Source organism: Palaemon carinicauda, chromosome 9, assembly GCF_036898095.1.
Source record: "Palaemon carinicauda isolate YSFRI2023 chromosome 9, ASM3689809v2, whole genome shotgun sequence".
NCBI classification, from domain to species: domain Eukaryota; kingdom Metazoa; phylum Arthropoda; class Malacostraca; order Decapoda; family Palaemonidae; genus Palaemon; species Palaemon carinicauda.
The window spans coordinates 136,649,033-136,662,441 of record NC_090733.1 but is presented as its reverse complement, the minus strand read 5'-3'; the positions used below and the strand labels follow the sequence as shown (position 1 = coordinate 136,662,441).

General features: G+C 37.7%; 1 protein-coding gene across 2 annotated transcripts in view; it reads left to right on the top strand.

Moving 5' to 3' along the window:
• The window catches only part of Nbr (exonuclease mut-7 homolog), a 60,838-nt gene extending 49,769 nt beyond the window's left edge, over nucleotides 1-11,069 (top strand). The window contains exons 4-5 of one of the 2 annotated variants that reach the window (XM_068380466.1): nucleotides 4,227-4,409; nucleotides 7,740-11,069. In XM_068380466.1, the coding sequence (XP_068236567.1) occupies nucleotides 4,227-4,409; nucleotides 7,740-8,126 (570 nt within the window). In that variant the 3' untranslated portion in view covers nucleotides 8,127-11,069. Of the gene's footprint in view, nucleotides 1-4,226; nucleotides 4,410-6,238 lie in introns of both variants that reach the window. The other variant, XM_068380464.1, reaches the window with a different exon arrangement.
• The last annotated feature ends 2,340 nt before the right edge of the window (nucleotides 11,070-13,409 follow it).

Genomic DNA, 13,409 nt, shown 5'->3' with positions numbered 1-13,409 from the left:
AGATCGCCTCAGCCGGAAGGGTCAGGTCATCCCCACAGAGTGGACCCTTCACAAGAATGTTTGCAGCAGACTTTGGGCCCTGTGGGATCAGCCAACCATAGATCTGTTCGCTACCTCGATGACCTAGAGGCTCCCGTTGTATTGTTCTCCGATTCCAGACCCAGCAGCAGTTCACGTGGATGCTTTTCTGCTGGATTGGTCCCATCTCGACCTGTATGCATTCCCGCCGTTCAAGATTGTCAACAGGGTACTTCAGAAGTTCGCCTCTCACAAAGGGACACGGCTGACGTTGGTTGCTCCCCTCTGGCCCGCGAGAGAATGGTTCATAGAGGTACTGCAATGGCTGGTCGACATTCCCAGGACTCTTCCTCTAGGAGTGGACCTTCTACGTCAACCTCACGTAAAGAAGGTACACCCAAACCTCCACGCTCTTCGTCTGACTGCCTTCAGACTATCGAAAGACTCTCAAGAGCTAGAGGCTTTTCGAAGGAGGCAGCCAGAGCGATTGCCAGAGCAAGGAGGACATCCACTCTCAGAGTCTATCAGTCTAAATGGGAAGTCTTCCGAAGCTGGTGCAAGGCCAATGCAGTTTCCTCAACCAGTACCACTGTAACCCAGATGGCTGACTTCCTGTTACATCTAAGGAACGTAAGATCCCTTTCAGCTCCTACGATCAAGGGTTACAGAAGTATGTTGGCAGCGGTTTTCCGCCACAGAGGCTTGGATCTTTCCACCAACAAAGATCTACAGGACCTCCTTAGGTCTTTTGAGACCTCAAAGGAACGTCGGTTGTCCACTCCAGGCTGGAATCTAGACGTGGTCCTAAGGTTCCTTATGTCATCAAGATTTGAACCTCTCCAATCAGCCTCTTTTAAGGACCTCACATTAAAAACTCTTTTCCTCGTGTGCTTGGCAACAGCTAAAAGAGTAAGTGAGATCCACGCCTTCAGCAGGAACATAGTTTTCACATCTGAAACGGCTACATGTTCCTTGCAGCTCGGTTTTTTGCTAAAAACGAGCTTCCTTCACGTCCTTGGCCTAAGTCGTTAGAGATCCCAAGCCTGTCCAACTTGGTGGGGAACGAACTGGAGAGAGTACTTTGCCCAGTTAGAGCTCTTAGGTACTATCTAAAAAGGTCAAAACCTTTACGAGGACAATCAGAAGCCTTATGGTGTGCTATCAGGAAGCCTTCTCTTCCAATGTCTAAGAACTCAGTTTCTTACTAAATCAGGCTTCTGATTAGGGAAGCACATTCTCATCTGAAGGAAGAAGACCTTGCTTTGCTGAAGGTAAGGACACATGAAGTGAGAGCTGTGGCTACTTCAGTGGCCTTCAAACAGAACTGTTCTCTGCAGAGTGTTATGGATGCAACCTATTGGAGAAGCAAGTCAGTGTTCGCATCATTCTATCTCAAAGATGTCCAGTCTCTTTACGAGAACTGCTACACCCTGGGACCATTCGTAGCAGCGAGTGCAGTAGTAGGTGAGGGCTCAGCCACTACATTCCCATAATCCCATAACCTTTTTAACCTTTCTCTTGAATACTTTTTATGGGTTGTACGGTCGGCTAAGAAGCCTTCCGCATCCTTGTTGATTTGGCGGGTGGTCAATTCCTTCTTGAGAAGCGCCGAGGTTAAAGGTTGTGATGAGGTCCTTTAGTATGGGTTGCAGCCCTTTATACTTCAGCACCTAAGAGTCGTTCAGCATCCTAAGAGGACCGCTACGCTCAGTAAGGAAGACGTACTTAATAAAGGCAGAGTAATGGTTCAAGTCGTCTTCCTTACCAGGTACTTATTTATTTTATGTTATTTTTGAATAACTAATAAAATGAAATACGGGATACTTAGCTTCTTTGTTAACATGTATGCTGGTCTCCACCCACCACCCTGGGTGTGAATCAGCTACATGATCATCGGGTAAGATTAATATTGAAAAATGTTATTTTCATTAGTAAAATAAATTTTTGAATATACTTACCCGATGATCATGAATTTAAGGACCCACCCTTCCTCCCCATAGAGAACCAGTGGACCGAGGAGAAAATTGAGTTCTTGTTGACAAGAAGTACTTGAGTACCTGCTCACAGATGGCGCTGTTGTGTACACCCCCACCTGTATAGCGATCGCTGGCGTATCCCGACCGTAGATTTCTGTCGGGCAACAGAGTTGACAGCTACATGATCATCGGGTAAGTATATTCAAAAATTTATTTTACTAATGAAAATAACATTTTACAGGTCGTCATGTTCAAGGGATAATTGAAGAAGGCAAGGATATGCAGTTTCTTGTTAACTGTATTTATGTTAAAATTTATCTGTGCTACCTGCCGCTATACAATGTGATACCGCTGGAGAGTTATTGGGTCCTTAGATTGACTAGACCATAGTACATTAGATCCCTCTCTCATTATAGTTCAATTTTCCTTTGCCTTCCCATGCACCGAATAGCCTGGTCTATTCTTTACACATTCTACTCTCATCTTCATACATCTGACAATACTAATATAACCAAAAAAATCTTCTTTACTCAAGGGTTAACTACTGAACTGTAATTGTTCAGTAGCTACTTTCCACTTGGTAAGGTTAGAAGAGACTCTTTAGCCATGGTAAGAACCTCTTCTTGGAGGACACTAAAAAATCAAACCATTTTCTCCCTTTTTTGTATGGCAGTACGACGACGACAGTAACAATGTGAACCTATGGAAGTTGGTTTTCCTTGGCTATCGCTGGTGCATTGTTGGAAGAAGAGTCCTTCCACCGCCAAGTGTAAAGGGACTCCATCATTCTTTTATTCCTTCAGTGTCTGCCAATCCTGGAAGGCACTAAGAACATGCTAAAAGCATTGTCATCAGTCTGCATGAATTCAGAGATCTTCAAGTTCTACCATCTTTTCTGCCTCATCTTCACTGAATCTTTGCTGTAATTTCAGAAGAAAAATGAGAAAGCATCATTGAAGTCCAGGAAGTCCGATTGACAGAAGTTCTGTATGTGTAACTCCTACCGAGACACGATGCTGTTTCCAGGAACCTTCCTTTTTGAGGGAGTGCCGACAGCTGTCCCTAAGTGGAAAGAATAGCGCCGGACATAACACTAAGGATTGTCGGAATACTTGGTTGGGGGGATTGTTTTCAAACCCTTTCTCTGTGATTGGTGTCATGCTGAGGAGGAGTAAGGATCGAGAATTGTCCCATAGTGAGAATAAATATTCTCGCTACTCTCATGCAGACTGAGCATGCTCGTTACCGGTTAGAAGGGAAGTGCACTGCCATTCATTCCCTCTTCCTGGAAGATCTTTCTTTCTATGAGGAGAGAGAAGGTATTTGCCAAAGAGATATTGGTATGGGCTGCTACTGCTTTTTTTCTCCGCCATTTACAGATTCTAGAAATAATAACAAAATCATCGCATGTGACGCCCGCTGAGGAAGAAGTCACGAAACACTTGACAACCGATCAGTCTGACTCCCTCAAGTCTCAGTCTGGTTCCTCTGCAATGGTTTCATGGGAGGAACAGCCCTGTACCAAAACACGACCGCAGGGACAGGGTTGAGGTACGAGTGCCAAGTCTCGTAAGAGACAAGGCCCAAACTCTGTTGGTCAGGACAAAGAGCCTTGGTCTCATTCCTCTCCTGCCAGGGACATTTCCTGTACGCTGAAGTGACTTCTTCTATAAGCATACACACAAGCTTTTAGATGACAACGATCTTCTCCAAGACCAAAGTACATTGACATTTTCTGGATCAGAAAACCTGACAGATTGGTTATAGGAACTCGCTCCCTCCTAGGAATGAGTCTCCTTTTAAAGGTCAAAGGTTTTTATTATACAGTATGTAGGAACAAATCACATTTTCTAATTATGTAATTTTCTTAACTGTAAAAACCTGATACCTCTAAATTAACACTGTCTGCCTCAACCCACATGTAATATGTCACGTTCAGAATGAAAGTTTCGCTACCTGATTGGAGGCGGGGCCTACCTGCCACCCACCAGCTACTACTACCACGTTAAAAGTTTAAACGGGTCTCTCCTGCTTTGGTGAAGACATGGTTATTAAAGTTTTTCAGGTTTGAATGGTTTGGAAATATACAAACTGATTAAGAAATTTATTATTTTACTGCATTTTAAAGCATTAGACTATTCATAGTGCAATATTTGCATATGGTACAGTAATTATTATGTAATACCTTAGTGTAGTTTTGAGAAATTGTTTACATTTTTACTGATGTTTCAGGGTCTAGCAAAGAAGTTGCGTCTTTGTGGGATCGATGCCGTAGCACTGGAAAATGGGCAGAGCTGTGATGATTGCATTGAGTTTTATGAAAAGGAACAACGATATGTTCTCAGCAGAGGTAATTCATACAGACGCTTGGCCAAATTCATTCCGGCAAATTACCTATATCATGTTGAAAATGAGGTAAGTTTTACTTTGAATATATTTCTTTGAAGCTTTTAAGTTTGTTGCAACTTAGTTTATAGTCTGCTTGTGGAAGAGGGTTTTTTTTATTGTTTATATAGTGTTTGGCAAGGAAACCACCTTCTAATACAGTATACTTTAGTTGCAATTTTTATATGCAATCTTGAATACCTTTGATATGTACTGTAATAAATTCACACCATTTCTATCTCAATACACTTGTGTGAAGTATTGTAATTGAATATTGTCATGGAATAACAATGCACTGCTGATTTATGTACAGTATTTTTATTAATGGCTTTTTCAGGTACTAAATCATAGTCTTAAAGAACAAAATATTTTGGGGAAGTTTATGTAGTCGTGTCATTGAAAAATTCAGATAACTTTTAAATAGGTTTTTATTCCTACCTGTATACAAACTTTTAGTCCTTCAAAATAGAGATATGTGTTTAGTGGTGCTGGAACGGCTGTGTATTGTTAACAAGGTATTTGGTTAATGATATGTGGTGCGAGGGGGGAACCCCTACCCATCAACCTATCATAAGATATTGTCTTTTGTTACCACAATTAAACATAACCCGATATGATGCTTTCTTGACTGTTATATTTCTTATACTCGAGAAGGCAACTTGTGGGGGTGGAAAAAGGTCATTGACCTCTCCCCAGACATCATTCAAGATGTTTCAATAAGTACCGTATGTTCTGCTATCAAGAAAAAAACCATGATTTGTACTGGGGGCAGAAGTGTACCAGTTCAAAGCCCTGTGCTTTGTAGTGTTTACCGGGCTTCCAATGTCTATGAGAGTGTTCACTCTTGTCTCTTCTTGTTCTCACTTGAACAGGATTTGCCTCATGAGGTACCATGACAATTGGCTGATCCTGTTGTCCTCCAGGAGATATTTGCTCCAGGATACAGACAGAACACTTTCCTTTGGCCATAATCTGGAGATTGGGCTCAATCTGGGAAGTTCAGTCTTATGCCCCAGCAGAGAATAGATTCCCGGGGTATGCTGATAGACACGGCGGCAGCGAGATTCTTCCCATCAGACGAGCCTATCAGCAGACTTATCGAGGTAGCACGGCCATTCCTGCGTGACCAGAAATCTGGGACATCTTTCGTTGTCGTAGAAGCTCATTAGTCAGCAACCAATGATTCCTTTAACATCTGGTTCCTGTGGAACAAGAAGTACAGGATGATCTGGTCTGGGGAGGCCCACATGCCTGCATGTGATTTCTCTAAGAGCATTTAAACAAACCATATGAATAGAGAAAGAAGAAGAATGACTACTGTACAGACAAGTGTGTTGACATCAAGAGTACATCTGTACTGTTCAGCATCTGAAGTCAGAGTGGATAGATTGGTAGGGGCAGGGACTTCCCTGCCACTCGCTAGTAATTGCCGATACCTTGTAATAACTTTTAACAGCTAAGTTTCCAGCTGCGATGACATCATACTCCTATTAAAGGACAAGGGTTTGTTTTCATATGGTAACAAATACTGTTCAATTTTACATATTTTGTAAAATTTTCGTACACGTAAATAAAAAAAGCGAAACAAAACTGGTAATAACAAAAGCAAAATACGTACAATGGTGCAGAAGAGAGTTGAGATATTTGGACATAGAATATGTTTAATGATGCTCAAAGGGTTAACAATTGCGCAAAATCGGATGAATATGACTGCTTAAAGGTGCAGTGGAAGAGGATAATTACAACAAAATGGATATAATCTTGAGAAAATTCATTGAACATTTCTTACAATTGGCTGGTGATGCAGTCTCATAAATATATAATGGGCTGGTAACTGATTTGGTGTTTCTTTTTCTTAGGGAGCTAGACAGCAACTTGAAGAAGTCATGACAACCTTCAAAGTCAAGCTTTCTCCAAATGATCTCTTTGCACGATGTACAAAATGTAATTCTGGGTCATACATCACTGTACCTCCAAGTATAATTCAAAAGATAATAACAAATTTGAATGATAATGATTGCTTACCTGATGAGTGGATGAATTTTGGAGGGGAAAGAATTAATTTGACATCTGGTTGTACAGACAAGGGAGTGATTATACAGGTAAAGAAATTGATTCCAGCTGTTATAGAGAAAGCAGAAGTACTATATGTTTGTGCTAGATGTGGGAAATGTTACTGGGATGGATCTCATCAAGAAAGAGCCTTCAAGGAAATAATTTCACAGTTTCTTGATACGGAAAATGTGGACCAGACCTCGGGAGTAGTTGGCGATTTAAAGTCATGTAGAAAACTATGCATCGATGATTGCTCGAGATCTGGAAATGATGTTAGCACTGAAGATGCTTACTCAGGTTCAGAGTGTGCCCAAATGTGTGAAATAGAGGAAGGTGTTGAAAAGATTAGCTTGTTTTGAAGTGTGAAAAGTGGACAAGGCAACAAACTGCATATTAGTTCCTACAATTTCAGAGAGATTTCTTTTTCAGGAAAGGACTTTAAGTTTTGCTAAATTGATGTTAGGAGCAGATTTTTATTGATTTGAACATTCTATCATAATAGAAAATATGTACCATTAGATACTTTAAAGAAAATGTCCAAAAGTATAAATATTTTTATGTTTGCTTTTGTAAAATGCTGTTGTTAAGTAAAAGTATTTAGAATTGTTTTGATTCTCCCAGATATAATGTATGTTATAGTATCAATATATTTTTATGTGCTTCATAAACATTTTATAGATTCTGATTATTTCATAAAACTACTGGTGTTTCCTGTTCCAAAGTTTATCTTTGGATTACATTTTCTCACTGATGTGAGAATTATAAATACAGTACCATTTATGAAGGGATTATATATAATACTTTACAGTGATAAATTATAAAAGATTTGTGCCATTTTTTCTGGACTAGTGTGTGCTCACTTTCCCAGTATTTGTATGCTGGAGATAGAAATACAGTACTGTACTGAATTGAAAATTAGCTTTTGATATTGCGAGATTTATATAAAACCTCTTCTTGTTGGAAATTCATTTAACTAGTCACAAATTACACTGGAAAATGCTCCTTATCTGTCTAATTTCCTTTCATATGTTCCTGCTGTAGAATAATATGTTGGAAAGATTTTTTCTGTTTGTGTTTACCAAAAGATAAGTTCCTTAATTCGGTTGCAAAGGTGCTTAGGTGTTGTTTACCTGGTGCTTTGGCAACAAGTTGATGCCAACAATGGTCCTAGTAAAGTCTCAGAGCACTTTCTGAAGATCAACTGTTTGCCATGTTTTAGTGGATAGGCTTTCAATTTCTTCACTTTGTATTATATATTGTATCACCTAAAGTATGATAATGAGAGAGAAGTTTTCTTTTTCCCAGGGTCTTCAGGATCAGCTTGTGGAAGTGCTCAATACCTTCTCTGTGAGAATGGACACTAAAGATGTTTTCACAAGATGCACCAAATGTAACTCGAACAAATATATATCTGTTTCTTCTTCTGTGATGAAGAAGCTCTTTGAAAGGGATGAGGCATCACAGTGTGATGTGGATAAATGGGTTGACTGTGAAGGTGGAAAAATCAATTTATTACAAGGTTGCATTGAAAATGGAACCAAACTGTGTTTGAATAAAATCACCAAAGAAGTGCTTGGTCACGTAGACACATTTAAAGTGTGTGGTCAGTGTGGGAAATGTTATTGGGAAGGGTTTCATCAGCAAACTGCTCTAACGAATCTACAAAGACAGCTTTGTAGCTCTAAAGAATAGAGTAGTAAACGAACAAAACTGTGCATAATGAAGAGGATCTTAAAAGGTGTATTTCATTGCTGTCAAATATAATCGTTTATAGAATGACATTACTGTTTATTTCAGTGAATCTTACCTTGTATTAAGCTAAATATCAAGGAAGCTACTGGCTTCTTGACCTCCACATAGAATGTAGAGAAAATTTCTTTTCTCTCTCCTCTTATCATCCCATTCTTTGTTATGTCAAGCCGTCCCGATAGCTGTTATGGTAGGGAACTAGCTGCTGGTAGCATTTATACCAAGAACTCCATCCAGTTGGTTTTTGTCTGTGAGGTAAAGACCTCTTCATCTTGACTTAATATTTTGAAAATATGTTAATTTAAGGTATATTGTTTATGAAAGGGTTTTCACAGTCCTCTAGATTATCAATTTGAGCATCAAAAAGAATATTTTACAATAATTCATACTAAAAACAATGTCATGTGTATTTTAGTTGGTTTAATTCAAGGAAGGTTTTCAGCAACCAAATCCAGTTTCAGAATATTGATAAATATCTTTTGTTTTTTATTTTATGATAAGGAATTGCTGAAGTTTTGATTTATTAAAGGGTGAAATTTATATAAAAACTTAGAATAGATTCTGATTAACGGTTCAGGACAGCAGATATATTACCCGGTTCCATTGACTATAGTTTCTCAACCGGGCAATCGTGATCAACCATTACCATCCATAATTAATAATGTAGCCTATTGCATTTCCCCTTTTTCTCTAGATCTAAAGCGAAGAATTCTGTCTGATCCTGTTAGAAGTTTAGTAATAAAACTAATGAATAGCTAGATGCAGTGTATTTTCCATGACTGAAAATTAGAACTCTTGATTTTGAGGGTATAGCTACTGCTCTTAATGTTTTACGTTTTTAGTTTACACATTTTTTTTCAGGAAAAGAACTAATCAAAGTCGTCATCTTAAAGCTTTGATTTATTCCATTTTACTCTTTTTGTCTCTAATGATCTAAGATTCTAATATCCAAAGTCCCGCAATTACCTGAATCCAGATTTTTGCCAATTGCAATCTCAATCCAAGATAGAAGAACAGGTCAGGATCTCGGATGCATTATCCATTCCCTGCTTTCTGCCTTTGGACCAAGTGCTATTGATCAGCCATATATACAATGTGAGTACCAGATCAATTTTTCCAAAACATTTGAATAATTTGTTTCTTCATCATCTGTGCCTATTGACACAAAGGGCCTCTAGGCCAATCAGTAGTAATGCATGTGTTATTAACCCTTTTACACCCAAGCTATTTGGAACTTTCCAACCCTTAACCCCCAGACATTTTTTTTTTCAAGCACATTTTGCAATATATATTTTTTTAAATTGCTCTAACAGCCTTAATTTTTGTCATAGAGAGGTCAGGTTGGTCTCATTTTTTGGGAAAATGCCTGAAGTTTCTCATAAAGTTATCAAAAATATGCAAAAATGTGAATAGCAGTTTTCTGCAAGGACGTACCAGTACGTCCATGGGGGTAAAGGGATGAGTTTTGTGAAACGTACCAGTACGTCCATTGGGGGTAAAAGGGTTAAAGTAATTTTTCAAGGGTGTATTTTTGCAAGGAGTTTTCTCACATTTGGAAAAAACTGCTTGGTGATATTATAGAGTTGGGATACAGACCTAAGGGTAGAGTACTGTAGTTCTTTTTAGCTTTATAAAAAGTAAAGAAAATTACTTAACATTCTATAAACAAGACAAACATGGAATATCAATAAGGGAAGATATATCAAGTTGGTTTGAGTGTGTTTTAATATTGAGATACTTATTTCCTCTCTTCCCATTAAGTTCCCACCTCCAAAAGAGTGGTAGTCAGCATGATAACTACAAAAGATTCATTGAAATAAATGCAATTTTGATAGAAAATGCATTATTTCAATACTGTATGAATCTTGAAGTCATTTATCTCTCTTCCTCCCCATTTTTTATGATGCCTATAGAATTTTTAGGGTATCTCTGTTCAGATCTAGAACAAGTATGAAGTTTGTTATGAAAATGCTACCAATGGTTAATATTCTTGTAACGCCACGTCGGGATGACTAGACATCACAAGGTACTGGGAGAATAGAAGTAAGAGAGAGATTATTTTTTATTTAGATGTTGGGAACCCAATAGCTTTTATGATATTCACATGATGACTAAAGGTAAAGATTGAAATGATAAATTTCATGATCTATATTCATTTTCTTGAAAATTTTATTCTGTGGAGAAAATTTTTCTGCCATTTTATTGATGTTGCACTTACTGGCTGCCAATGCAAGAGCCTGTGTCCGTTTTCTACGTAAATTAGGGCAATCTAAAACGAACAAACATGTTTCATAATAGGACTTCTTTTAAGTACAGTATGTACAAAAAATTATGGTTCTATATACCCGAGTTTATTAATTTTTGTATCCAAACTTGTGCACGTTGTTGATTTGATGGTATACAATTTTGGTTTGTAAGTACAAAACTGTTTGTTTGATATTGATACATTCAACTTGAATATAGTTTACATTTCTGTAAATTTGGCTACACAACTCTAAAACAAGTTTTTTTAATTTTTCTGGGTATAATTACATTACAAATACCTCACTGTGTTGTTACTGTACAAAGTTTTTATCACCCATAAGAATTTGAGGAATATGATATAAGGAAACTTTTTTGATATGACAGTTTTTAAGGCACGAAGATATAAGAGGCAAGTATTCTTTGCTTCCAAGTGTTCATATTCTCTTACATATTTAGGTTTCATTGCCTATAAACTTTTAATCAATACGCATATTCCCAAGAGAATTTATTTGCTTCAAGTTATATGCCATAGAAAAATGCCTGCAGTAATGTATGTATTTTATAATACAATGTGTTTGATTTTTAATTACCTAATTGAGATCTTTGATTTCAGTTACTCATTTTAGTTTACCTGTAACAAAATATTGATATTAGAAATGAGGCTCCTAACCTTTAAGGATATTATGCACAATTTTATAGCTAATTTAATGTGATTAAAGGTGCGAGAGATGCTGCTGGCCTAGTACTGGATGAAAACTTGTCTAAACATTAAACTGATTAGTTAATAAATATTATTTAAAAAAAATAGGGATAATGCAGTGAAATACTATATACAGATTACTGTAATCCAGATTATTATAAGCAGTATATTTAGAATATGAATATAGTTTTATATTTACTGTGCACTGTATTGGCAAGATTGGATAATGTATGTTTGCCAGGACTGTGATATGTATGTACTATGTACATATAAAGAATATATTGATTATAGATAACTTGAATTTACTTGTGTAACCTTGAACTTAGGAAGTATACTAAGTTTTTTTGTTAAAAATTTGTGGTGTTTACGAGAAAATAAACCAGAGTTTGTGTTATGTAAATGTAAGTGATTTCTGCATAAGTTGAAAGTGACCATTAAAGCTTTATATAAGAGCTAAATAAATTGGTGCCATGTAAAACCGTGGTGACAACACCCATTTTCTTTTGCTGCCATTAAATCAACGTCTCCATTTTCTATGTAGTTGTGGTTCCAGTATAATGCAGTACAATATATTATGAACATTATTGGCTTTATCTTTATTTCAGGAAAGCTTAATATTGTTGAAGAGTTTGTCATATTTTAAGATACAATAATTCATTCCAAGGTGATTTTCGACGTAGATCAAATTTCCACCATGTAAAGTAACGTACATCACGTGTACTAAATTGAAAAAAGTGTGTATGTACTAACTTGAAACATGCTATTCTATATACACAGATAATACAATACTGTACGTAGTGTGCAATGTATGTTGAACCAATGTAAAGAGTGGTATACAATGTTTATGCACTGTTTATTAATATTTGTCCCAACTAAAGTTGCTTTAGTTTGTTGAATTAGAGGAACAAGTTCCATAATTTTTATTCTATGTATAATTTTTTTTATGTGAGCTTTTTCAGAGGGGTTTGGGTTACTGTCTCTGTTCTTCAGCACTCTCCTTACTCCTTATTGCTTAGACCACTGATAAATGGTGTTGTCAGTCATCTTCTCAGTTACCCCTTTTGTAATTTCTGGGGTTCGAGTCCCACTCAAGTTCATTATATCTTTTGGTCGCTGCAACCTCGCCATCCATGTGAGCTAAGGATGGGGGTTTTGGAGGAGCCTATAGGTCCATCTGCTGAGTCAATAGTAGCCATTGCCTGGTCCTAGCTTGGGTGGAGAGGGGCTTGGCCGCTGATCATATGTATTTATGGTCAGTCTCTAGGCCAATGCCCTGTCACTGTCCATTGCCTCTGCCATTCATGAATGGCCATTAAACCTCCAGTCATGGTTTCTTTCTTACATCTTGCTGTCCAACCTCTCCTTGTTGCAACTGAAGATTCCTCAAGCCTCCTAAGTTGCAACCTGGCACTGAAAGGCCTCTCTGGCCCTGATACTGGGCCATAGGGCCCAAAATTTATGAATCCATGTAGCCATGATGTCTCACAGGATTATAAATACAGGAGAGGGGGTTCCTAGCCGCCTCGTCCCGTCCCTTTTAGTCGCCTCTTACGACACGCAGGGATGCATTGGCGCTCATCTAATTGTTTTTGTGCCCCCGCGGCCACAGGAGAGGTCCCCTTTTTTGTTTTGTTTGTTTGATGTCAGCTAACCCCACCCCACCCCAATTTGGGGGAAGTGCCTTGGTATATGTATGGTGATGTAGCCATCCATGTGAGGGATCTCTCTCCTTCACCCAATTCACAGTTCTTAACTGGTTATGATGTTGAGAGCTTCCATTTTGTATTGATACCCCTAAAATTTTGAAAGGAAACTTTTAATACTTGTGACTTGTAAACATGTACCCAACGATGACTTACGGTTTTAATGGTGTGATGGCAAAAATATCTCGCGTTGCTGAGGTTGTACCACTTTCTAATTCAGCAGAAGTTTAATCAGTGATAACAGTCTTTTCTGAAAAATACTCTCCATTTTTGGGATAGAAAGCCATATTTAAAACCAGCATCATTTTCAATTTGTAATATTTTGTTAACATTGTCATATCAGTTCACAGGGTTTTTGCTTGCGGTTTTCTCCACTACATATATTTGTCATTTTTTACGAGAGATCTTATTTTATGCATATAAAGCAGCATTACTTCAATGAATTCATTATTAATATTCTAAAGGACAACACACACACATACACTCTCGAGAACTTCAAGAGTATTCACTATAGTTTACAGTATCTCATAATTGATGAAATTGCAGAATTTTGTTGAGGTAAAATAACAACTTATAGTA